Source organism: Pagrus pagrus (assembly GCF_965226575.1).
Source record: "Pagrus pagrus genome assembly, chromosome: 1".
Taxonomy (NCBI): domain Eukaryota; kingdom Metazoa; phylum Chordata; class Actinopteri; order Spariformes; family Sparidae; genus Pagrus; species Pagrus pagrus.
Genome location: NC_140185.1, coordinates 6,656,083 through 6,682,701, shown reverse-complemented (window position 1 = coordinate 6,682,701; position 26,619 = coordinate 6,656,083). Strand labels below are relative to the sequence as shown.

The following is a 26,619-nucleotide window of genomic DNA, read 5'->3' as shown; positions in this document are numbered from 1 at the left end:
TGACGCACACATTTCCCCGTTTGCGGGACTAATAAAATAATTTCTGATTCTGATAAGGCAACTTTCACTAACATTGGGGATTTCCTGCTAAATTGTGGCCCTGATGATGTTTATGACATGATTACTTTCATATCAGAGATGCACGTCACACACATTGAACCTTGTCTCATGCACTGGTCAGTGCATGGGAGATCTTTTCCTTCAAAGGGGATGCTACTGCTAAAACTGAAGAGGCTGAGTGCCTCAAATCAGGAGAGACATCTCAAATAATAAAGAAATGATCTCTTAAATATAATGCAGCCACTGCGTCCAGTGCCCCAGGAGAAAGAGTCTTTAGCCATGGAAACTCTCCATTCTCTCCAAAGAGCAACAGGCTATATGATCGGTCTCGCCCCCCCCCCCCCCCTCCCTGCTGCGATTTGTGCCTATAATATGAAATATTAAAATATAGACTCCATGTTTAGTTAGGGCTGCAGCATTTTATCAAATGGATTAATCAGTTTATACATATTTACCAAATTGCAGGCCTGTCATATTTATAAAGATGGTTATCATATAATACCATATATATATATAATAACTATAACATGTACATTTTCTACAACTCTTTAGATGCTGTTGATCTAACTGTTGGGCTCTTACAAAAGCTGACCTCAGTGATTTTAGCGTATTAGGGGGTTACATTGGATAATAGTTTAGTTATATAAGCCGGTTGCACAGGATTGGTGGCCAGAGCCGAGCATGCGCAGAGCGTCGCACCTCACAGCATAATAAACGTTAAGCGCGTTTAGGGGAATTTAAATTGAACGGTGAGAGTTTCCAAAGATAGAAAGGCTTTCTGTGAAGACTGCAGGTGAGTTTGTGTGTCTTCGTGCTCCTTGGCTCGGTTCGGCTCTCTGTCTCTCTGTTGTGTTGTGTTGTGTTGTGTTGTGCAGCACTCTGGCCAGTTTCTTTGTGCACTTATGGAATTAGGAGGCAGAGACGAGGACGGCCGCAGCATCTGACTGGAGTGGAAAGCGGGCAGGTATTAAATATAGACTATCGCGAGTACATCCAGTTCTCACGGCCTCACTGTGAGCGGAGACGACTCCGCTTCGACGTCTCGGCGGCTCGGGGCGACGCGCTGGACACAATTCTGTCGTTTTTTTTTATCTGGAACAAAATGTTCTGAAGTGTACCGGACTGTCTGATGATGAAGCTGCAGCTTAACATCTCTGCACACTTCATTAGAAACGCGCACGGCGCCGTCTGCAAGCTGCTACTTCACAAATACAGCGATCATTTGTCTTTAAACACTCGCCTGAGATCTGGTGCGCACTGATAGTATTTTTAATTCTAACACTCAAACACCTGAGTTGTTTGTAAATCATCAGCGTCATTAGTGGTGTTTGTCGCAGCTCATTAGATGGAGCAGAGCCGAGTGTTCGGTGTGGATGTGAGTTTGAATGCGTTGGAAAGTTGTTGGAAGTGTTCGCTGTTGATGTTGGGACACATCGGAGTCATCATCACAGGCAGCGTGGCTACAGAGCACACGCCCCCCTCCCCCACCACACACACACACACACACACACACACACCCTCTGTCACATTCGCAACTAGTGTGACTTTAGGACTCTTTGTTCTCTTTTTGATCCACACACTGTATGTCCCCTCACTATTTTGGTAAAGTCTCGTGTCTGTTCAGTCGGGCGCTTCGTGCGTCCGTGAGAGGAAAAAGTGCGCACTCAGCGTTTTGTGCAGCAGCGCTACTTTCTCGTTTTTAATGCGAGTCTTCAGATGCACGACCCTCTTTATTCAGGCGTGTAGGCTGACTATCCACGATCAATGATTACACCCATATCAATGATTATCAACTTTGAATGTTCACAATGTTCATATGACCCAAACCGTCATATTCCACGGAGCTCTTATCAGAACATCATGTTCTCAAAAGTCTGTTTAAGTGTCTTTCTGTCCCTCTCAGCGTGCAAAAGACAAAAAAAAAACTATCTGGCAACCACAGAAGTGTTCATCTAGCAATTCTTGGAAGCACTGTTCAGGCCAGTTGTTGAGAGTGTTGGTGAGTCTCCTGTTTTTTTGAAGAAAAACAGGAAAGTGAAATGTCTGGTTTATAGGTGCGTGTGTGCTATTCACTACTCCCTTCCCCGAGGGGCACTGGGCCTGCTTTCACCACAGCCGTGCATGCATCCGCACACAAACACACAGTCAGCTGCCAGGGTTGTTTTCTCTCTCACACACTCTCACAATAGACAGACTGGACTTTCTGCTCTGTTGGTGATGTCCAGTGACAGTGTGTGCTTGGGTGTCAGTGGGAGACATGGCGGGATAGAAGACAGTATGATAGTGTACATAATGGACGTGGGTCTGTACATGTGGCCTGTGTTGTTATTTTTATTCACCAAGTTCAGTTATTGTCATCCAAGCTAGTCAGCAGAATGGATCACATTACAAACATGGACAGACCTGCAGCTGATTTAGCATTTCGGACCCAGAAACGGTCAAATTTTCAGTGTCATGGGGTTAAAACTCTCTCCATGGATGTCACTTTGCTCCCAATGCAATTGATACACAATTCCCTGCTGCACAGTGCACTACTGAGAAGTCATGAATGACCAGAATAGCTTACATCATGGTATAAAGTTGGAGTCAGTGTGGAGCCAAACAGCTGAAAGTTGTGCAGTTGTGTTGCTGGAGCGCGATGCTGTATCTAATAAACTATGGCACCGTCAATTTTTGATGCCTGTGTAACTGTGTACCACATTATAGACTTAAAATGCTGTTGACATACATGTAGCTATGGAAATACCTGCTGCAGGTGTTACATGAAACATGACGGCTGAAAGACAAGGCTCTTAATGTACAAGCAGCTATGGATGAAATAATGACAATATTCATTAGTAAGAATCACCCATTAATTTAAACCAACTGCTTCCATCACTTCATTGTGCATTTAAAGATGTACGACAGCCTCTGACACACGCACACGCACACACGCACACACACACACACACACACACACACACACACACACACACCGTACAGAACTGGACTTCATACTTGGCTGCTGATATTCATGACTGTGTGTGAGTTTGCTGTTTGGAGAGAAAGAGGGATAGGAGACGGTACATGCTGGATTGGGATGCTGACTTCTGTTGAAGAGCACAGCTGATTGAAGCTGGGTGAAGGCTTTGTTTAAAGGGCACAAGCTTTAATGTCCCCTTTTAAAAGTCAGTAATGTAGCATCTGGTCTGTGCGAGGTCTCTGTACTAACTTTGATATTCACACATGGAGGTTACATTTGACACTAAGGCGCAGAGTTAGAGGGAACAATGGGTTAATTTTGAGCGGGAAGGTGAAGGGGTGCCAAAATAGAACACCCTGAAATGAAATTGATGAGGCTGTGCCTCCAGGTCATTTTGATGTTGTTGCCAGAGATGAGAGGCACGAAATTTCCTTAGGGTTAGTTTACGCACTGAGGAAACTGGTCCTGCAGGTAGCTCACACTTAATCACCTAATCTTTATTACTGTGTTTATCACCAGGAGTGTGTGTGAGCGGCGTTACTGTTCTTTAGGCCAGTGTGTGCATGTTTTGCGGTTTTGAAGTTGTTTAAGGCGAGATAGAAATTTCCATATTAAACTACAGCCATAGAAATCCAATGCTTGACTCTCACTAATGAACATTTGTTTAATGTCCTCACACCAGACTGCAGTCATAGGTTCAGGTTCTATACACGTCATTGCTGAAACACAGAAAGGATCAGACCATGGAGATTCAACTTGGTGGATAGTGTGAACCGAGTGCTGTATCCTGATCATCTTGCATTTCCCCCCTTTTCTCTAAATTTGGGACAGCATCTTAAAAGCCTGTTAGCCCTGTGTCACTATGGCTTCATTTTTGGATTTTTTTTGATACCATACTTTGTTTTTCTTCAAGGCTGCTTCTTTTATTTAAGTAAAGAAGCAGAATGTTGAAACATAAGCAGTTGTAAGGAACCTTCTTGAACAAAAAGTTAAAATTATGATTAAATCAGTAAATATCTGATTAAAGAACAAGAAATCAAGATTACAAATCTGATCAGACATTTGATGCCAGCGTTTGGTTCTTGACAGTGAATCAATACCCAGTACCACAGACACACTTCAAGCAATACCAAAAGGAAGCTTGAGTCAAGGTGTTGCCAGTCTTTTCGTCAGGAGATCTTGTTACATGCATTAGTTACCATACTCTCCACAGACAACTTCTGAGCAACCAGTACAAGCCACTGGTGCAGTGACAAGGGATTTGTTTTCTGCAGTGATAGGCAGACTCTCTGGATAAGTTCTCCTCCTGCAGTCGCCTGCTTTTAAGTTGAAGTTGATGTTCTGCAGTCATGTTTAAGTATGCTTGTAATGTCAAGGAGTGACATTTCTAGATGAGTGCGCTCCAAGTCTGAACAGGAAAAACGTCAAAACATGGAGCGAAGGTTTGAACTAGACTCTGTGATCATGCTGTCAAGCATGTGTGAGCAGACAGCTGTTGAAGCCATATCAGTGAGCATGTGTGTACAGGAGGGCGTGTGTGCATGTCCCTGTAACTCAAACTCTCGGATTCCTACTACAGCTTCCTGTAGTCGGCTGGTTTTACAAGTCTACACTACCCTGCAGCGCTGGATGCAAAGTTTGTGTTGGAGATGTAAAGGTGCTCCAGCTGGTTTAGTGTCTGTTTGCTTTTTACACATAATTGATTATAGCAGGAGTGGACTAGAAGTGGTACACAATAGGGGTTTGAGGGAACCAAAGCCATGAACTCAAGGTCAGCTGGTACAGTGAAATGTATTTCAAAGTCACTGTTGTTGCATTTACTGAGCCACTTCGGAATCATGTCAAATGATCAACAATCAAACGGAGCTAATTCAGTCACTCAGGTCTGCAGAAGAGTTCTCAGGTTTATTCAGGTTTTTGTTGATGTTTCAGATACATGCCAAATTCACAGCCATAGCCCCCTTCAAATTACTAAATGTTACTGTATTTTAGATCTTTACCCATTAACTCATTTCATAAAAACTATTAAATGACTTGTTGGTTCAAGCTGATTGGCTGATGTCGAGTCCTGTGCTGTCAGGGATTGTGCTACAGACCCAAACCAAACACAGCAAACACAGTTGTGTGTTTAAATCTATAGTAAGGTGCTGTGGACGTGTGCAGCTTAACCAGATGGAAATGGCAGGCCGGCAGGTCGGACTATTAGAAAAAAACAACATGTCTCTCTGTTTATTTACAAGTAAATTAGGGTTTCTCAGCCTGTCGTGAATCTCATGGTATGTTTATCTTTGGTTATAAAAGTCATAACTCGACCTCAGAGGAAAGTGGTTTGACAGGTTAGCCATTTTAGCTCCAGGTGCTCTTTCACTGTCACTCCAAACAGTTCTGCCTGTGACTCTACGTAAGAACAATAGTAAGTAGAAACTAAAGCTAGCTTCTTATCCTAACTAAAGCTCTCTTAATAAGGTAACTTTCACAGTTTATTAGTCTCACCAGAGATCACTGAGGATTAACTGGGATTTGTTGTGGCAGGTGGATTGGATCAGGTTACGGTGCCACGTGCTGAGTTCAAGTTTATCCCACATAGAAACTATGAACCGAATCCTATTGACCTCAGGGATCAGGGCTCTCGAGTATGATATTGGATTAGGCTTGATTGAAGGGGGATTCTTGGGACCCGGCGGAGGTATGCACTCTAGTGCATTTCTAGTTTTAGACTAATACGTCAAATAGAGCTAACAAGGCCAGCTCATTTAAATAGCTCTTACAAATGCTCTTACAACACTCAAAGCAAGTTCAGTAGACAGCTGTACATTTCAGTCAGGCGAGACTAGTATGAAGTAAGGAAAATGTTTATTACAGTAGTTGATTATCATGTGATAATGAGTCTACGGCAGGAAAGTTAAATCCCCCCATGAGTCCAGACACTGGTGGTGGTTAATGACTCCTCTGAGACAGATATAGGCTGATGAAATGATGAAGCTGGTGAATCTGTGAAGACTGGGCAGTGAAGGGGAGCGGCGTGCAGCATGAATGAACTGAAGGCAAAGAGAGCATTGTATTTAAAAAGACAGCAGCATGCTGATAGGCTAACAGTGAAGGTGTGTGGCTGTGCTATCGGACAGATGTGACCCGTTGATGTGAGCAGCTGATATCAATTGAGACTGAGTTCAGTGGTTGACTCATTTGACTAGTATCATTTGACTTGGCTCAGGACATCCAAACATTCTAGTTATTCATGAAACTATTGTATGAGAGCTCACTGTTTCCTGTTAAAAGGCTGGGGCAGTGGGAAGAAGATCTCTTCCTGTCCTCTGAGTTTGGTGCTACATTCAATAACTCGGACTGTAACAACATATTTTCAAGTTTATTAGTCAAAGCAAATACTGTCAAGTTGCACACATTTTGAAGCTGAATCCAATCATGGCATGGAGGAGCTGCTCGTTAGGGCACTTGTGGTGGTGGTGGTGGTGGTATGTAATGATACATACCACCACCATTTTTAGAGATGCCAAACAAAGCAGTCCAAAAACAACTAGACGTGTTGACAAACAGGAGCTCAGCTCAGCACCCACAGCACTGAACTGTTGACCATATCTGAAATAAAATGTGTTGCAAGATGTTTGATTCATCACTTGAAAACAAAATGACTGGTTACAGCTACAGTGACATTGAGCCACACTGTTGTCATCAGTCTGTCATGTGCATTGTATTCTGGGATTTATTTTTTGTTGTATGTCTCAACCAACATCCTCCAGATCAGTTTCTTCCATTTAGCTGTGATTAGAGTAATACATACAGAAGGTAAGAGGGAGGCAGCAGCTTGATAGTGGATGTTTACATTTGAATGTGTTTGTTACAGATTGGACAAGGCAAATTTGTGATTTTTCTTGATACTTAAGGTTCACAATAGTCTATTTTTCTTCTTATCAACAAATCCAACACTAAATGTAACCTACAAACAAAAGGTGTGTGTGTGTGTCGTCTTTGCACCACTGTCATCCAAAAACGATTAAAAAAACATTAAGGAGCCACACCCTTCCACTGGGTGACATGTTCATTCATTGCATTGCATAGTTTATTTCCTGCCACCCCAAACTCACTAGAGCACCAAGTGTTTTTTTTTTCCATTTAGCTTTTTCCTGATCATGATTCAAAAAGGCCAAAAGGAGCCATTTTATGTTTTGGTGGTTTTTTTTTTTTTTTTTTTTTTTTTACATTTTAAAACATCTCCAGTTACTTCAGTTGTTTAGGAGAATGCTGCCACACTGTTTTGTGGTGAAGCTCCAGAAATGTTTTGTGAACTACAAAACTTCATCAACAATTACTGAATTTAAGAGCTTGAACTCACTGCTTTAATTTTTAAGTGTTGTCTTCTCAATTCATGTTTGCCTTTATTCCAAATGACTCCACAGTCCCAGGTGTCTTGGTGAGGTGATGACAGTAATGGTTGACTGAGGGTCTGACAATGCTCCTTCTGTCTGTTGTGTGTTGTGTAGGGATGAATTTCCCTGTGGATCTCCTGGCTGATGTTAGCCAGGCAGAGCTGGAACAGTCGGCCCACAACTACATGAACGAACTCCTCTACAGCAACCCTGATTCTCCTGATCACCTCACCCTCTCTGACTCAACACAGGTAAAACACACCACCACACGCTGGGCATCTGTGGTAAACAGGGCTAGCTCACTCCTGACTGTAACACTGTGCTGTCATTCAACCACATGTCGGTAATGATCATTTAAGTCAGCAAGAGAAGCACTTAGTGTTTCAAAAAATGGTCTCTGGGATTCATAGATACTCATATGTATCATGTATATTTGGATTCAGTGGAAGTTTAACCGTGACTCAAAATCCTCAAAAGATTACATTATAGACTAAATGTGGCTAATATATACTATTATCCTAATATGGAATGAGATACTTGTTAGATGATGAATTCGACTTATCATTATCACACATTATGCTGCTATGGATTACACTATAGAGCAGCACGCAGCTTCTGTATGCATCTATGTAGCATAGTGGCATGGCTGCACTGTACACAGACTCATTGACTGAAGTAGTCCTGAGTCTCTGACATGACTTATACCATGAGATATTATGGATTTATGTTTATGGCACAGAAAGGTATTTTATGTGCAGTGAAGATGTGTCTGGTTATGTTTTTTAATGGACATTTTCTCATAAATGAAAACGTGTGTGTCTGTGTGTAATGTCATAGCATGTGTTTTGTGTAGCCTAAGGGGAGAGTGGTTAGATGGTTAGATAGTGTTTGTGAAGATGTACACCAGCTTGAATATTCTGTACTGGAACAAAGACTATTTTACATAATTTCTGTTCTCTGAGCATTTGAAAGATGAATATGTAAGATTTGTTAAAATCATAACAAAACTATTGCTCATTTATTGAACATCATGAGTATCACTAAATTAGGTATTGATTGATTATTGGCCTGGCTGATTATCGGGCTGATGATCAGCATTTTTAAAAGTAAAGTACAGTATATAAGTCAATTTTAGTTGGTTACATTCCATCACTGGTCATTCTCAATTTGACACTAAGATTGTCATTTTTACTGAGAATGTCTATCCATAAAATATCGGTTATTAGTTACTGGTCCCCTTGGTTACTAATAATCGGTACCCGTTTTAGCCTTGAAGAAACATATCAGTCCATCCTTACAGTAAATACACTTTAAAACAAGCATCAACACAATGTTTTGAGGTAGGCTGAGTAAATCTACCCGACCTGTCTTTAATCCAACCATTGTTCGCTCACAATGAAAATATCTGTGCAAAAATCAACAGAATCTTTTGTTCAGTTTTACACACACAGATTGGACTGCGTTTCTGATTGATCATGAGTGACTGGGTTGTGTCCACATAAGCCAACGGTGGGACATCAGAATGATTCTTAAAGGGTGCAGGTTTATAAGACAGCATTATAAGTCATGCATGAACATGAACATCCCAAAGCTCCACCTTTCAAAACAGTATGGCTCCAGTTTTGTACATACTGTTCACACAGGGGGCACACAATAAAGATTATGTAACATGATTTCAATTCCTGTTATTCTCTCTGTGGTTAAAATAACAGGAAAACCTTATTGAATAGACAACCCTACACTACAGCAGTGGTTTCCACAGAGGGTGCTTTGACGATAGTCCAAAGGTGCTGCAAGATCTACGACATCATTGTTCATTTATTGTTTCATGACATTAAAAGGGAACACATGAGGTCGAAGGAACTGCCTGCAGAGCTCAGAGACAGGATTGTGTCGAGGCACAGATCTGGGGAATGCAAAAAAAAAAGTCTGCAAGAGCTTAGTGGCCTCCATAATTCTTAGATGGAAGAAGTTTGGAACGACCAGGACTCTTCCTAGAGCTGGCCGCCCAGCCAAACTGAGCAATCGGGGGAGATGGGCCTTGGTAAGAGAGGTGACCAAAAACCCGATAGTCACTCTGGCTGAGCTCCAGAGATCCTGTGTGGAGATAGGAAAACTTCCAGAAGGACAACCATCACTGCAAGACTCCACCGATCTGGGCTTTAGGGCAGAGTGGCCAGACGGAAGCCTCTCCTCAGTGAAAGAGACATGAAAGCTAGTTTGCAAAAAAGCCCCTAAAGGATACTCAGATTGTGAGAAACAATATTCTCTGGTCTGATGAAACCAAGACTGATCTGTTTGGCCTCAATTCAAAGGCTATGTACACACGTAGCCGGGTATTTTTAAAACCGAATATCTCCCCCCCTCCGTTTATAAAATAAATTTTATCCACACTACCTCGTTTTCGAAAAAAAACCCTTCCACACATAACCGAACATCTGCGTTTTCAATCACACTGACGGGTGATCGCATGACAGTGGACTGCCCCTCGATATGAGGACGTAATAACTCCGACAGCGACAGGAGTGAGGACCGGGACATACGGAAATTGTCACGCAATGTTATCCGTCGCCTGTGCTCTTGGAGCAGTAGTTGGGCTTGTAAAATCAAAGAGGTAAACAGCGCCTGCACAATAGTTAACACCACCACAGTTTTCAAGGCACTCGGAGCCATGCTTCTGCAGTAAACAAAGGTCGCACGTTTGATGTCAGAGCAGATTTGTTGTTGTTTTGGCGCATATTGTGACGTTCGAAAACGCAAAACTCCGGTTATCTCTGTCTACACGCAAATGCATAAACGGAGTATTCGCAAATCTTCACTTTGCCCGGAGTTTTTTTAAATATTCGTTTATGATGCGTTTTCATGTGGATGACAGGTCCAAACGTAGAAAAATATATTTGTTTTAGCAGATACCCGGCTACGTGTATACGGGGTCAAAGTGTCATGTTTGGAGGAAACCAGGCACTGCTCATCACCTGCCCAATACCATCCCAACGTTGAAGAATGATGGTGGCAGCATCATGAAAACCTGGTCCAGAGCACTCAGGACCTCAGACTGGGCTGAAGGTTCACCTTCCAACAGGACAATGACCTTAAGCACACAGCCAAGACAAAGCAGGAATGGTTTAGGGACAACTCTATGAATGTCCTTGAGTGGCCCAGCCAGAGCCCTGACTTGAACCCAATCAAACATCTCTGGAGAAACCTGAAAATGGCTGTCCACCAACGGTCCCCATCCAACCTGACAGAGCTTAGAGTGCTGCAGAGAAGAATGGCAGTACATGCCCAAACCCAGGTGTGCAAAGGTTGTCGCGTCATACAAAAGAAGACAGAGGTGCTTGAAATAAGTACTGATTTAAGGGTCTGAATACTTATGTTAATTTAATATTTCAGTTTTTCCTTTGGAATACATTTGCAAAAGTTTCTAAAATTCTGTAAAATGTATTTAAAGAATTTTAGTATAAGGCTGCAACATAACAAAATGTGAAAAAAGTGAAGGGGTCGGAATACTTCCTGAATGCACTGTATATATATATAGAGAGAGAGAGCTGTTTGTGTGTATGTATATGTATATGTATATGTATATATATATATACATATATGTGTGTGTGTGTGTGTGTGTGTGTATATACATACATATATATATGTCTGTCTGTCCTCAGGTCACCATAGACATTTCCAGTGTGGGCTTCGTCCCTCTGCACGGCCTGAATGATAAACAGAAGATCCTGGCCCTCTTCTCTCCCAGTGACCCACTGACCGCTGTGGCTCTTTACCTGCTGGACCAATGGTGGACAGTGGACGAAATTCTCAAAACAGCAGACCCTGCTCGAGATGGACCTGTTGAGGTATGAGGAGACATCTTGCTCAGAAAGCCACTCTCTTGCTGTTCATATTCATTCATTAAAATTGCAGAGATCAATGAATAATCCTGACTGGCTAATATGGAAAGAGGTGATAATCATTTGTGCAGCACTATTGAGCTAGAAGGACACAGCAACTATATCTTCAGGGTGTTGTCAGTGTTGGGCTGACTGCAGAGGTTGTTGTCGACCGGAGGCTGTTTGCCTAAGTGGCAATTCACTAAACTCTTACGCAATACTATATGTTTTTTAATTACTTGAATTATTTGTTTGGCCTAATGTGTCACATTAACATTATGTGACATTACACACAATACCAATTGTGATGAATTGAAATAACATGCTGTATTTTGCAGTGAGAGAGAATGTACAGTTTAAAGGTGCCCTATGTAACAATTTGTTGCAATTTATTAATTGATCACTTTATTGTCCATATGTGAGCAGATTGTAATGTGATGTGAGGCCTTCTCATCTCTCTCTGTTGTCTATACAAGCTTGTGGAAGTAGTTTAATGCTGCTGGACTGTGGATTTTCTTGTGAAGGACTCGGGTCTGATTTTCTGCAACAGTCCAGATGATGTGACTTTATGGACATCCTCAAGTGTCTCGTCTCAGAGCGTCTCTCTGCTCCACTAACAGAAAGCAACAGTAGCTAACTTTAGCTTAGAAATGGAGTCCGCTAACTTGAACTAAGGACTGGCTTCCAGCACAACACACAAGTCCCACAGAGTCCCTTAAAGGCAGTGTTGACATTAGTGCCATGTGTGGCTAAAGTGGTGATACATTGACTACATTTACATGCACTTTAATTTCCACCATTATACCAAACAAACATATGTTTGATAACCATCGGGAACTTCCTCATTGTAGATTTATGCACCCCAAACTGATCAGCTATAATGCAGTATCCATGGTGGCATTAACCACTGCCTGCTGCATCATTTGTTTGTACCAGAGTCTATTCTCATGCATAGCCGTAAATACAATTGACAAATGACTGTGTACTATACACAGATTTCCAAAATAATAGTTTGGATTTGTGCAAAAATAGGTTAAGAGTAATAAAAATGGTATAAATGACTTAAATTAAACAAAAACAATACATAAACATATGAAATTACAAATGTTGAATACAAAACAGATAAATGAGTACAATGACAAAATTAGTTTGAAACGAGACAAGAATCAGTAGTAACACATTAGAATTACTGACCTTCACATGTTATGTTATGTTATGTTATGTTATGTTATAGACCCCCCTCCCCAACACACACACCTCCACCTAAACTGGCTGACTATGGATGTGGTGTGATCACTTATGTACAAACAGATTCAACAGGAAAAGAGAGGGTAAAAACCATAAAACAACCATAGGTACAAAGGTAGGTACATACTCGTATTAATCGGAAAGCAAATGGTGCATAACATTGAAGTGGGTTATAAAAGGCTGCCATATGCAAAAAAATTCTCCCTTGTGCCCCTCATTGTACTTTAATTTCTCAAGTTTGAGAAAAAAACATGACCTCTCTAAGCCACTAAGAAAAGGAAGGACTCTTGGCAGAGTTCCAATGCAACAGTATGGTACGTCTGGCTCTGAGAGGTGTAAATGCAATTTTCAATGTTTAGCATTTAGAGCAAGTGTTTTATGAGGGATACCAAAAATTGCCATCAGTGGACATGGCTGCAGTTGAATACTGAACACTAGTTGAACATAGTGAGAAAACTTCCGTATGCTACTGACCTGGGCAACTTTTATTTAAGCTTGCAGAGCTTCAAGAGTAGGTTTGAATTTTCTTAAAACAGTGCTCACATGGCATGTGTTGCTGTAATTGTTCCTCTTGCCCATACTGGCCATGAAGGGAACCTTACTTACATTGTAAGAGATGGACGTATTCCACAGTTCATGTTCTGTGCAAAAATGGCAAACTGAAGTTTGCCTGAAGCTGAGATGAGGGTTTAGCAGTCTGATGCTTGACAAATTAAGGAGGCATCTTCTAAAGTTACAGTATTAAGTGAAAAACTTCCTTTTTTTCTTTATCCAAAGAGTGTCTCCTTAATATTCTGATGTGACATTTGAGTTACCCTTACTGGTAGTAAACATGTAGCTTTACTGTCAAGTGTTTTGCCCTGGCATATACCATCACAAAACTGTCAAGGACGAAGATCTTGTCCTAACTGCATGCCAACATCCAATGCAACGCAATGTCAGATGCTTGATGTCCCCAATCTGCTAAATATGCATTCTGTTACGTCATGTAAACAAACCAAGTACCTACCAGCCCTGCGCTGTAGATCAGACTGGAGACTTAAGCACTCAAGTTAAAGATGGATGAGTACTTGCTATATTCCTATGTTTGTACTTTTTTCACAGAAAACACATTTTATAATGGGATATTAAGATGTTCCTCTACTGGAAATGACATACGATACAGCCAGAAACTTTCAGCTCCCTGGTGAATTATGTGGGGTTTGGAACAAAAGGAGACAATATTGTATGGACAACTAATTTAAACTTAATGGATCAGCCATTCCTCATCTATGTAGCTCTTTCAACATATATGATAGAATGACTGCAGCCATCAATAACTGTCTCAACTTTCATTTGGCATATGATGATTGTGATAAGATAGGTTCAGATTTTTTCAAGTCTATATGAATAATCATGACGAGGATCACCTCCAAAATTGACATCTTTAATGTCTGTTGTTGATTACAGTGGGTACCTCTGGAGGTTTGTGTGTTTCAGTGCTGAAATGGTTTCTTGTTTGGAGCTGATGGAGCACAAACAGTGTTTGGACATACCAGAAAATTTTTTCAATGTCAAGTGTTGTTTCTTTCTTATTAACAAAAATTCAAATATATATGTGACAGGGTGCTATGCTGTTGCTTAGATAAGGCTGAGCATCACAGTATTGTAGCGCCTTTAACCAATTGTAGGAAAAGCTGCACGTTCTCATCCAGGCTTAGAAAACACTGTCTACATAGCCTTCATATGAACTTATTTTTCTTTCTTTTCATTGCTATGGACCCTCTTCTGAGTCTGAATTAAAGTTTGAATTGAAAATACATCAAGAATAACAATTTTCTTCTGTGTGTGTGTGTCCCAGGTGGAGACAATAGGAGAGAGGATAGTTTTATACATCCTAAATCGTGTCATCTATAGAGCCAAGGAGATGAGCAATGATGAGCTTCCCTTCCTCTGCCATGGGGAAAAAGATCATGCAAAAATCCTCTGGAATAAAGGAGAGGCTGTTGGCTTCTATTCAGTCAAACCATCAGGTAGTTTATGTGATTTTTATCTCTTCCCATCTAACGCAACTGTTCTCATGTTCTTTGGTCTCTAGTTTGCTCTCAGTTTGTATCTATTATGGAGAAAAATGTTAGCGCAAAACCACTCAATGCTATTTCTGCTTTCTGCTCAATTGTTTTGACCACTGTGTAAAGACTGTTGAGCCCAAAAAGCTGGTTTAGTCCATGTGCGATTAATTATTTGTTCTGTCCCTTTCTAAAAATGTCCTCAAGAGCATGTTTTTCTTTTTTTCTTTTCCAGGCAGCTTATGTAATCGTTTCTCAACCAGAAGCTACCAGCTCCCTGTGATGGACTCCATATTTGTAAGAAAATGTCAGCGTGGTAAAGGCTTTGGTCTCAGGATGCTGGAGGACTTTGTGCTCAGTTTCAAAGAGGACAACCTGGGGTTGAGGTACCCCCTCACGAAAGCCATGTATAAAGGTACATGACTCCACCCTGCAGCTAGTACACCTTCACTGATATGTACAGTATCAATCTACTGTCTCACAGTAAGCAGTGTCTGTGCTGGTATTTCATAGAACTAGAAACAGTATATTAATAAGTTTGATGCATTACTTTTTGCTTGTAGTGTGCAGGAAGTACCTGTTACAGTACCCAGGAGACACAGACCTGCTGTGGGAGGCAGAAAGCATAGGTGCACCCACCCAGAGGACAAATATCGCCAGCAAGATCCAGGGCATGGATCTGAGTGGTAAGAAATAACAGGAGCTGTACTGTAGGGCTCAACCAAGAAATCACCCAGGACAGTATATTACCAAGGATTTGAAACCATAAAGAATGTATTTTCAGTCATCTTGAAAATGACAAATGTCCCGTCTAATGTTGGTAAAAAAGCACTGCCCAATGATGTGACAACTGTTAGTACATGGTATGTATCTAGGCATTCAAATATTGCATGTCTTATTCTGTTTCTCAGCAGTATCCAAGAGTCTCTCATTCACAGAGGATTCCCTTGTGATGACGGAGGTGACTGAGGAGGATGTGGTGATGGAGGCAATAACCACACAAATCAAAGAAGCTGAATCTATGAAATGCACAGTTGAAATTGTGGTACATTATTTTAATTTCTTCCAATTTAAGAAGCATTTATTTGAGAAAGAAATATATTATAGAAGTGAAAGTGTAATCCCTGGTATTTGGATTTTATAGGAGGAAGTGACCATACTGAGAGCAACCAAAGGTGAGCATTTATTCATGTTGAATCTACATTGTAACCTTTTTTTAAAATAAATAATGTACATTGTAACAGTTTTAACAGTTTCAGAGGCTGACTTGGCTGTTACAGCCCGGGCCAGGAGTGGTGGCTCCAAACGAAGGCATGTGGGTGAAAAGACAATGGAGGACAAGTCAGAAAAAATTATCAGGTGTGTATGAATTAAACCATGTCACTGCAATTCTGAACACATCATTAATCACCTTAAATTAGGATTTTAAAAATGTGCATTTTAGATGCTTTAAATATGAGCTTTCAAGTGCAGGACATAAAGTCACACAGTCTTTCACATTGCCAGGAGACCGGAAAAACAGGGAACGGTAGAAAGCAGTAGATCATATACCTCATCAGACCACATCCAGAAGACGTAACAACCTGTTTTAAAAAGTCTCAAGTTTTTCCAGAGCTGGTCACAGAAGTTGCCAATAAGTGAGACATCCCACGTGTTTCTCATCTCTGTTGTGAGTTGCACATGCACAGTACCGATCAAACCGCAGACATCGTCAGTCTCTCTTTTAAACTCAGCACAAACTGAATGATATCTGAGCTGCTTGAACAGAGACGGATGGAAAAGTTTAAACAAGCCACCAGCCGTAACTTCAGTATGCGTCATAGCATCACGCCTGACGAGGGGGATAAAAAATTTAGCGTGTCCAACCTGTTGTTGTGTTTTCATCACAGCCAATCAGAGTGGAGCAGATAAACACGTGTGACTACTGCAGAGTCAGTCCACAGGGGGGTTTATGTCCAGTGTGAAAGGGGTAATTGAAAAGGCAATTCTCAATTTCTGAATCATGAAACATTAACTACCTGCTTTGTGTTGTCACACCATCAAATCCTCACATTATGTAAAGCTTGATATTAACAAGTGGTATCCAACATATTTTAGAATCGAGGATATTGAAGCAGAAACCCCCAGAGAGGAGCATGTTTCAGCACAACAGAACACGGGACTGCATGATGTCTCTGAATTGGTGCAAACTGAGGTGTGTGATTATGCAAATTTCATTTGGTTTGTCTATATGACCAATACAGGAACTTGTTTGTGATTCAGTTTTCACTGTTTATTTTAAGGTAATGTTCAGTGTGGAACCTGAAGAAAATGGAGAAGATGTAGTTGATACTGCACCTAAAGAATTAGCAGCTATGATCTCGGACACACCAGCCACAGTCGTAGCCTCACAAGACCTAGAAGAAGCTGATGTTACACCTACTACTGTGGAGCCAGAAGCAGAAGATGACGCCACACATGATCTGAACAACACCTCCCATGACTCACAGATTACAGTTGAGAATGTGGCATCAGAAATTGAGGAAGCAGAGGAAGACACTGCAGTGCTGGTGTCTGAAGAAGTTTTAAAGGAACAGAAGGAAGCAGACGGAACTCAAGTTGAGGTCACTGACGAACAGTTAGAAGAAAAAGTGACACAGCATGTTGTAGGTCTATCAACACATGCAACATCAGAAGGTGAGGAAGTTAGAAAAACAGGAAGAACTGTTGTAAAAGCCATAAAAGTACAGAGTGAAACCCCCAGACGGAGATCTCAGCGGCACACCAAGCTAGAGGTGGAAACTACATCCCAGGATGTAGGGAGAGTTTTGAGGCAAAGAACTGTTACAAGCACTCCCACACCCAAACGTAGATATACACGACACAGCCAGAAAGTAAATGAAGAATTAGAGAATGAGGTCAATGAATTAGCTGAGGAGAATGACGTTTCTGCAACTGAAGTTGTGCAGGAATTGACTGTAACTGAGGGAGAAGAACCAGAGGGAATCACCACAATAAAAGGGGATGGAGTCACTGTGGAAGAATTAAGAGAAGAAGAGGAGGCAGAGAAACAAGAGGAGCCTGGGGTGGAAGACACTGAAGTGGAGGAGAGCTTCAAAGAGCTTCCAGATACAACAGAGACTGCTCCTACAGAGGAAATAGCAGATGAAAAAGTAACAGCTAAATCTGAGAAAGAACAAAAGGATAAGGAGGTAGAAACATCAGTGATACAGGACGATCAAGAGGTCTCTGACGATGGGATAGAGGAGCCCCCTGTTGTACAGAAGGGAGCCACTTCTAAACCAACAAGACAAAGCAAGAGACATCAGAATAAAGAGAAAGAACAGTCGGATGAAGCTGATCTTGGAGCTTCTGTTAGTGAAGAGAAAGCAGATGTAAAAGCTATGGATGACAAAACAGAAGAAGAGATATCCACAGAGGAATTAACTGTTGAAGCAGCAGAGGACGTTATACCTTCGACTGAGGTGAACGCAGAGGACCCCAATGAAGTCCAGGAAGATGAAGACAGGAGGACAGAGACTGTATCATTTGAAGCAGATAAGGAGGACACTGTTGCTGCTGCTTCAGAAACGGTAATACCTGATGAAGTAGAAGAGGCTGCACCACCAGTGGATGAAGAGCCTGAGGAAAACAACACCAAGCAAAATGAGCAGTTGGAAGTGATAGCATCAGTAGAGACTGAGCCAGAAATGCTGATGTTGGAAGAGGAGGATGGAGGGAAACAGGAAACCAGTACAGAAAAGTATGTAAATGCAACTGCAGAGGCAGAGACTGTTGAAGAAGGCAATTCTGATAAAGAAAAGGAAGCCGCTGCTAATCTGGATAGGGAAATTAGCGACAATGAGGAAGCACCGTTTATTGAAACAAGAGTTCTGAGAAGTGGAAGAAAATCAGTTCAGGCAAGCTACCGACAGCAGGAGGAAGACAACAAGGGTGAGGTTATTACTGACGAGGTGGTGGATGATGCAGAACAGGGCACTGCTGAGGAAGAAGGAGGAGACAAAGAAGTTCTGGCCAAGGATGCTTTGACAATAACTGATCCAGTGGAAGAGTCTCAGTCTGCAGATACAGAGGTAGACATTCCAGTAGTAGAAGATGCTGAAGAGAATCTTCCACCAGCTGAGGTAGAGGAGGCAATGAGCTTGGAAGAGGAAGAAGAACCAGCAGTGACAACAAGAACACTGAGACGGGGGAGAATATCAGCTTCTGCCACGCCTAAAGGCAAATCCAGAAGAACCCGTAAACAAATCCAGGAAGAAGAGCAGAAGGAACAAGAGGAATCTACAAGTGTAGAGGAAACAGGCGTAGAAGAAGGTGAAGCAGAGCTAAAGTCAGCTGAGGAGCCACTAATAGAAGAAGAGGAGCAGAAAGCCCCAGAGGAGGATGAAATAGAGCAGGAGAAGGAAGAACTTGTTCCGTCTTCTGAAGAAGGAACGATGACCGAAGAGCAGGAGAACACAGCTGGAGTTACAGCTGCTGCAGATTATTTAGCACAAGAAGGAGACAATGACACAGCGTTACCCAAACCTGACACACACTCAACCATACTTACACCCAGTGAAGAGGAGGCAACACCTTCAGCACAGGAGCAACACAGTCAGGAAACAGCACCCCAGCTTTCTGATCTCCAAAGACTGACTGTGGTTTTAGTGGACGTGAACAAAGCCCGTCATGATGTCCAGGAAGAAACAGCAGCTGAGGAGGAGGTTCCTGTAGAAAAGACTGCTGCAGAGGCAGAAGAGGAGCAACAGGAAGAAGCAACAAAACAGGAAGAAACAATGGCAGATGAGCATGTACCTGGTTCCCCTGATGGAATAGAAAACACGGAGGGGGAGAAGGTGGTAGAGGAAGAGGAGGGCTCTGGAGAGCAAGCGAATGATGCTGTCACAATAAAAGAGGCTGAGGAAGAGAGAGCTGAGGAGACAGCTCAAGAAGAAGAGGATAAAAGTGTTGATGATGATGATGATGATGAGGAGGAGGAGCCCGTCACAGAAACCAGAACACTGAGAAGAAGAAAGCAAGTAGCCAAAACCCCACCAAAACGCAAATCAACAAGAAACAGACAGAAAAAGGGGGAAGAAGAAAAGGAGGAAACTTCAGAAGTTAAAGAAGATGAACCAACAGTTCAAGTCAGAGTCCTGAGGAGGGGAAGGAAGTCTGTCCCCATCACACCAAGAAGTACAACAAAAAGAACACGCAAGCAACTCCAGGAAGAAGAGGAGAAAGAAGAAGAAGAAGAAGAAGAAGAAGAGGGAGAAGAGGAACCTTTAGCAGTTGAGGAGGGAGCGGCAGAGGAGGAAGAGGAACAAGCTGAGGAACAACAGCAGATGTTTGATCAGGACAAGGGACTTAAAGAAAAGGATTCAACTGAACAAGTAGAAAATACAGAACCAGAAACAGGTGGAGAAGAAATGGGTACTGTAGCAGAGGACGCTGTCACACTGCCAGAGGAGGGACAAGCCGACAGCACTGAGACAGTCACACATGAGGACGTAGAACCTCCAGTTGAGCAAAATGCTGATGAGGGAAAGACCTCAGATGAAGTTGACGAGGATGCAGTTAATAAACAAGAAACAGTGGAGGAGGAACAGTCAACCTACATATCTAAAGTGGGAGCAAATGATGACAAGGCAAGAGGTGTGTCTGAGGAGGGGGAAGACAACAAAGGTGAGGTTATTACTGAAGAGGAGGTGGATGACGCAGAACCAGGCACTGCTGAGGTAGAAGGAGTAGAAGGAAAAGTTCTGGACAAGGATGCTTTGACAATAACTGATCCAGTGGAGGAGTCTCAGTCTGCAGATACAGAGGCAGACATTCCAGTGGTAGAAGATGCTGAAGAGAATCTTCCAACAACTGAGGCAGATGAGGCAATGAGCTTGGAAGAGGAAGAGGCACCAGTTGAAACCAGAGCCCTGAGAAGTAAAACAAAGACGGCTACACCAAGACGGCAAACAAGAAGAAGCAGAAAGCAAGTGGATGAACAAGAAACAGAAAACAGTGACGAAGAAGAACCAGCAGTGACAACAAGAACACTGAGACGGGGGAGAATATCAGCTTCTGCCACGCCAAAAGGCAAATCCAGAAGAACCCGTAAACAAATCCAGGAAGAAGAGCAGAAGGAACAAGATGAATCTACAAGTGTAGAGGAAACAGGCGTAGAAGAAGGACAAGCGGAGCTAAGGTCAGCTGAGGAGCCACTAATAGAAGAAGAGGAGCAGAAAGCCCCAGAGGAGGATGAAATAGAGCAGGAGAAGGAAGAACTTGTTCCTTCGTCTGAAGAAGGAACGATGACCGAAGAGCAGGAGAACACAGCTGGAGTTACAGCTGCTGCAGATTATTTAGCACAAGAAGGAGACTCTGACACACCGTTACCCAAACCTGACACACACTCAACCATACTTACACCCAGTGAAGAGGAGGCAACACCTTCAGCACAGGAGCAACACAGTCAGGAAACAGCACCCCAGCTTTCTGATCTCCAAAGACTGACTGTGGTTTTAGTGGACGTGAACAAAGCCCGTCATGATGTCCAGGAAGAAACAGCAGCTGAGGAGGAGGTTCCTGTAGAAAAGACTGCTGCAGAGGCAGAAGAGGAGCAACAGGAAGAAGCAACAAAACAGGAAGAAACAATGGCAGATGAGCATGTACCTGGTTCCCCTGATGGAATAGAAAACACGGAGGGGGAGAAGGTGGTAGAGGAAGAGGAGGGCTCTGGAGAGCAAGCGAATGATGCTGTCACAATAAAAGAGGCTGAGGAAGAGAGAGCTGAGGAGACAGCTCAAGAAGAAGAGGATAGAAGTGTTGATGATGATGATGATGATGAGGAGGAGGAGCCCGTCACAGAAACCAGAACACTGAGAAGAAGAAAGCAAGTAGCCAAAACCCCACCAAAATGCAAATCAACAAGAAACAGACAGAAAAAGGGGGAAGAAGAAAAGGAGGAAACTTCAGAAGTTAAAGAAGATGAACCAACAGTTCAAGTCAGAGTCCTGAGGAGGGGAAGGAAGTCTGTCCCCATCACACCAAGAAGTACAACAAAAAGAACACGCAAGCAACTCCAGGAAGAAGAGGAGAAAGAAGAAGAAGAAGAAGAGGGAGAAGAGGAACCTTTAGCAGTTGAGGAGGGAGCGGCAGAGGAGGAAGAGGAACAAGCTGAGGAACAACAGCAGATGTTTGATCAGGACAAGGGACTTGAAGAAAAGGATTCAACTGAGCAAGTAGAAAATACAGAACCAGAAACAGGTGGAGAAGAAATGGGTACAGTAGCAGAGGAAGCTGTCACACTGCCAGAGGAGGGACAAGCCGACAGCACTGAGACAGTCACACATGAGGACGTAGAACCTCCAGTTGAGCAAAATGCTGATGAGGGAAAGACCTCAGATGAAGTTGACGAGGAAGCAGTTAATACACAAGAAACAGTGGAGGAGGAACAATATAAGGCAACAAGGAAATCCACAGAAAGAGATGAGGAAGAGGCAACTGTAGAGAAAAGCTCAGAAGAAGATGAATCGGCAAAAGCAACACGAGTTCTGAGGAAGGGAAGAAGGTCTGCTCCTGCCACACCTAGACGTAAATCAAAAAGAGCCCGCACACAGGTTCAGGCAGAGGATGAGGGGGAAGAAGAAAATACTCCAGCTGAAAAGGTGCCAGTAGAGGAAACCACAGCAGTGCAGGAAGAAGCTAAAGAAATCGAGGAAAACAAAGATGAGCAGACTGAAGAAAAGAATGCGGAGGAAGCTGCAGCTCAGAAAGAACAAAATTCAGAGCCAGAAGATAATCATGAGCAAGAAAAAGAGGTAACTGTCGAGGAAATCCTCGAAGAAGATGAGCCAGCAGCAGAAACAAGAGTTCTGAGGAAGGGAAGAAGGTCTGCTCCTGCTACACCAAGACGTAAATCCAAACGTGCCCGCACACAGTGTCTGCCAGAGGGTGAGGGAGAAGAAGAGCCTACTCCTGCTGAAGAGACTTTGGGAGAGGAAGAAGAGGCAGGGCCAGAACCACCTGAGGAGACAGGGGAGAAGGCTGCGGAAATGGAGGTGAAGGAAGACAAAGATGTGGAAGAGGAAGAAGCTGAGAATATGGCAGGGGTGGAATCTGCTGTAGAGGATGCAGAGCAAATCAATGATGCCTCAACAGAGGAAACGGCAGCGCTCGAAAAGGAGGACAACAGCATGGAAGCTGTGGATGAGACTGGTAGTGACACGGTCAGAGTAGAAGAGACAAACTCAGCTGTGGAAGAGGACATCACACCAACAGAAGAATCTCTCACTGCCATTGTTGAAGGAGAGCCACTAGATGAAGATGCATCTGAGGTGACAGAGGAAGAAGCTCCACGAACACGAACATCCAGAAGACAGAAAGGCCAAGGGGCAGTAGAGACTCAGCAACAGGAAGAGGAAGACCCTAAGGATGAGGAAACACAAGAAGTACATCCATTTACTGATGATTCTCCTGAAAACGGAGAGCTACATGCTGAGGAACAAACAGAGACTGCTGAATTGTCGCCTGCCGAACAGAAGGCAGAGCCTCCAGCTGAAGGTGAGGCAGAGGAGCAGGCAAAAGAAGAAATGGAATCACCAGAGGAAGAACATAAAGATATTACTGTTGACTCCTCAGAAGGAAGAAGTCTCAGAGGGAAGATGAAATCTGTGGCCGCAGAAGAAATTCAACTTCCAAAACGAAGATCCAACCGGAAAAGATCACGAGTGAATTACCAGGAAAATTATGATGAAGATGAGGGAAGTGGGACTGAGGGAGCCACTGATGAAGAGGAAGAGGATATAGTGGAATCCGACAGGGACCAAGACAACAAGAAAGCTGAATCTTCTGCTGATGAACCAGAGCTAGAGGAAAACAGCAGAGAGGAAGATGTAGAGAATAACATGGGAGCTGTTGAGGGTACTAGTGAAAAGGGGGATGCCATAAATTTAGCATTAGATACAGACGAAGAGGTAGAGATGGCAGGTTCAAGTCAGGAGAATGAGGAAGATGAGCAGAATATGTCGGAGGAAGAGGTTGAGCCTATAGTAATTGGAAAGAGAGTTTTAAGAGGGAGGTCAGTTCCTTCAGTAACAATCACACCCCAGTCTAAATCTAGACACCGCAGTGCTAAAGATCAAAAGTCAGAAGAGTCTGATGAAGACAGTCTTCAATCAGCTCAGAAGAGAAGTCTCCGCAAGAGAAAAAGCACTGAGGTAACACCAACTCGCAAGTCCAAGCGTCTCAGCAGAGTTTAGGACGTTCTTAATGAGACTGACATTGACACAAAATGGATAAAGTAGTGTACAGTCACAAAAGTGGGAAAAAGCAAGACCAAAAAACTCAATGTTTGAATACAAGCAGGCCCTCTGTAGTGTGCAGACTCACAATGTAGAATGACAAACTACTGTACATTTTTCATCTTGACTCAGTGAGATTATCATTTCTGCTCACCAAGAGCTGGGCTGCGACTTTTGAAAGAAGAAATCACACATTCTTTCTCTTGAAATTTGAATTATGAAACATTAAAACCTACACTCTCTGTATTCAGTAAACTGAGGAGTTTTGCTGCTCCACCTTGTGGCCTGTCATGACCAGTAGCTTATAAAACTCTAGATGTAACCTTAAGATACTGTAGATATCAAGTTAGCTCACCAGTTTATCACTGATTCTCCTCTACTTATGCAACCATCCACACCTGGGCTCACCTAGACTTAGCAACCCACATGAAGGCCAGTTGGGTCAACAACCCACAAGTGGCCGGAACCACTCTGTAAGGACACTCCCACACAGAGTTTAAAAGCCTGCAACTCCCCTCCAGTTAGCCAGAACTGAAGAAGCCTCTTGGATGAGAGGTAAAACATCTTCAACAAACTGAAGCAAGTCCAGTTGCCTACGAAACAGCACCTAGATATACTGTCAAGTACCATTATCATTATCTTGTAACCTCTGGTAGAGCTGTTCTGGTGTACCCCTCCTCTTGCACAGTGTGGGCTGTGTTACAGGCTGGCCACACTGGTTGTTGTGTAGTGCGTTGCTGCTACAGAGCAGTTCCTACCTGCCCTGTCTGTTAACATAGATTTTGATGACATGGTTTTCCTTTACCCCCGTTGAAAGAGCAAGAAAGTGCAATGGGGAAAGAGAGTGCACAAGAAAAAAAACCTTCACCTGTTGTGTGTATTCTCTTCATGTCTGACATATTCTACAGCTACAGACATTAAAACTGTAGTGAAAGTTGCTATGATGCCAATATGACTGTCTGCAGGTCATTTTCAGGTTGATTTTTGCATTGAACCGCACACCTGAAGGCGAATCTCTGACAATCTCTGAATTTCTTGATAAAGCACCATTGCAGCCTCGCTTGACACGCGCATGAGAAGCGCCACACATGCCGCCAGTGTGGCTGCTCTAACCTGTTAACATGGATGCCAAAATGAAAAGCAAGACATTATGCCACGCACATGCACTGCTCATGCATCCAGTGTGGCCAGCCTGTTAGGCTACCAACCCCCTATGACCCTGCAAAGCATAAGTAGCTATAGATAATGAATAGCGTTATCAAGGAGTTATCGTTATCCTGTTATCGATACTCGGCCAGAGGGTGCAGGCACAAAAGCAAAAAAAAAACTGTCATCCAGAAAAATTGTAAACCTGGCTAAACTTTTGCTGTAATGCTTAGTATATGTATTGCTCAGGCCAACCAAAAATATGCAGGCACACATTCCTTTTTAACTTGTCGAGATGGAAGATAAAATGATTCTTATAATCCTAACCTGCCCAAACTTTGTTTAGAATTGTACTTAATTGTACATAGAATTGTACTAAATATTCATTATCATAATTGAAAGACTGATGATGATGATGATGATGTAAGGGTACAGAAATTTCCCAAAAGTTAAAATATAAAAATACTTTTGACATGTTGAGTTCATTGAAGTCTGCACACATACACACACGAAAGGGACTTTTGACTGTTTTCTTAAAAGCCATAATTTGCGAATTCATACAAGTGATAAATTAATATTTTTATATTGTAAATATTTTCTTATATTTGATTAGAAATGTGAATGTGTAGTTTGCATTGTGTAATGTAGTGGCTGAAGGTAAGGTTTTCAGTCCCTTTTTGTTTGAGATGGCGTCAAATCTTTCAGCGATTTTTACTCCGAAGTTTTTACTCCAAAACATGCAACAAGATCCAATTACAAATAACGTGACATCAAATGAATTGGTCTCATTTAATTTTTTAAAATGTTCTGAACTGACTGTTACTGTACAAAGGAACTTGTAATTTCTGGTCATTTTTAAAAAAAATAATTTATGTATTTTGATTTTAAAAAAAGAAGAAAAAGGAAAACTACCAAAACACATTCTTGCTTTGCACCTATCAGCAGAACTCAGGTCTTAATATTAAAATGTTATTTTTTGATATACATTTTGCATATAGAGATCTAACATGGAGACCTGTGGGTGTTCATCTAAAATGTTATCCCCTCACGTCTGTTAAACTTTTCACTCACTTGATCTTAATCATTATACCTTGTAGAGGACAGTTTTCTTATGCCATCATGTACCCAGCATCCTCAGTCATGTTAATGTTGTTTTTAATGTCGTGATATTATTTAGTCAACATTATACACTGTCATCAATGTCAGTGTGATTTTAAACTGGTCTTTCACAAATGTATTTGTGCTTAATAGCAGTTGTCATTTAAGGACATTAACTCCATTTATTTTTCTTTTAATAATGTTTTGTGTGGACTAACCCCTCTCTCTGAGCTAAAATGTATTTTTTTGTGGCAAATAAAGATTTTTGAACCTATTAGTTGAACTGTTGTTTGATTGCTTCTCTGGGGCCGGGAAGAGGGGAGTGAACTTCAGCATAGTATTAATTTCACTTGAATACAGAAATTAAATGAACACTCAGAAGAGTAACATTTAAAATATCAATGGAACTGGTTATGACCATCACTGTGGCTGCAGCACATCAGTCACCAAGATCAACAAACATCACGATTGTGGGACTCTTCCGATTGCAATAGAAATTAAGCACACCAGCAG

At 42.3% G+C, this 26,619-nt stretch overlaps 1 protein-coding gene across 3 annotated transcripts; it reads left to right on the top strand.

Moving 5' to 3' along the window:
- The first annotated feature begins 767 nt into the window (after positions 1–767).
- LOC311263958 (uncharacterized protein) lies at positions 768–26,389 on the top strand. Of its 3 annotated transcripts, none has more exons than XM_084364400.1 (11): positions 768–853; positions 7,522–7,658; positions 11,070–11,255; positions 14,377–14,548; positions 14,820–14,999; positions 15,148–15,270; positions 15,496–15,629; positions 15,729–15,759; positions 15,865–15,943; positions 16,682–16,778; positions 16,867–26,389. In XM_084364400.1, exons 2-11 carry the CDS (start codon positions 7,524–7,526, stop codon positions 23,818–23,820), a joined length of 8,091 nt encoding a protein of 2,696 aa, XP_084220526.1. In that variant the 5' UTR covers positions 768–853; positions 7,522–7,523; the 3' UTR covers positions 23,821–26,389. The 3 variants fall into 3 exon arrangements, with proteins under 3 accessions (XP_084220526.1, XP_084220525.1, XP_084220524.1); XM_084364399.1 differs by having other exon boundaries at positions 15,844–15,943; XM_084364398.1 differs by having other exon boundaries at positions 15,838–15,943.
- The last annotated feature ends 230 nt before the right edge of the window (positions 26,390–26,619 follow it).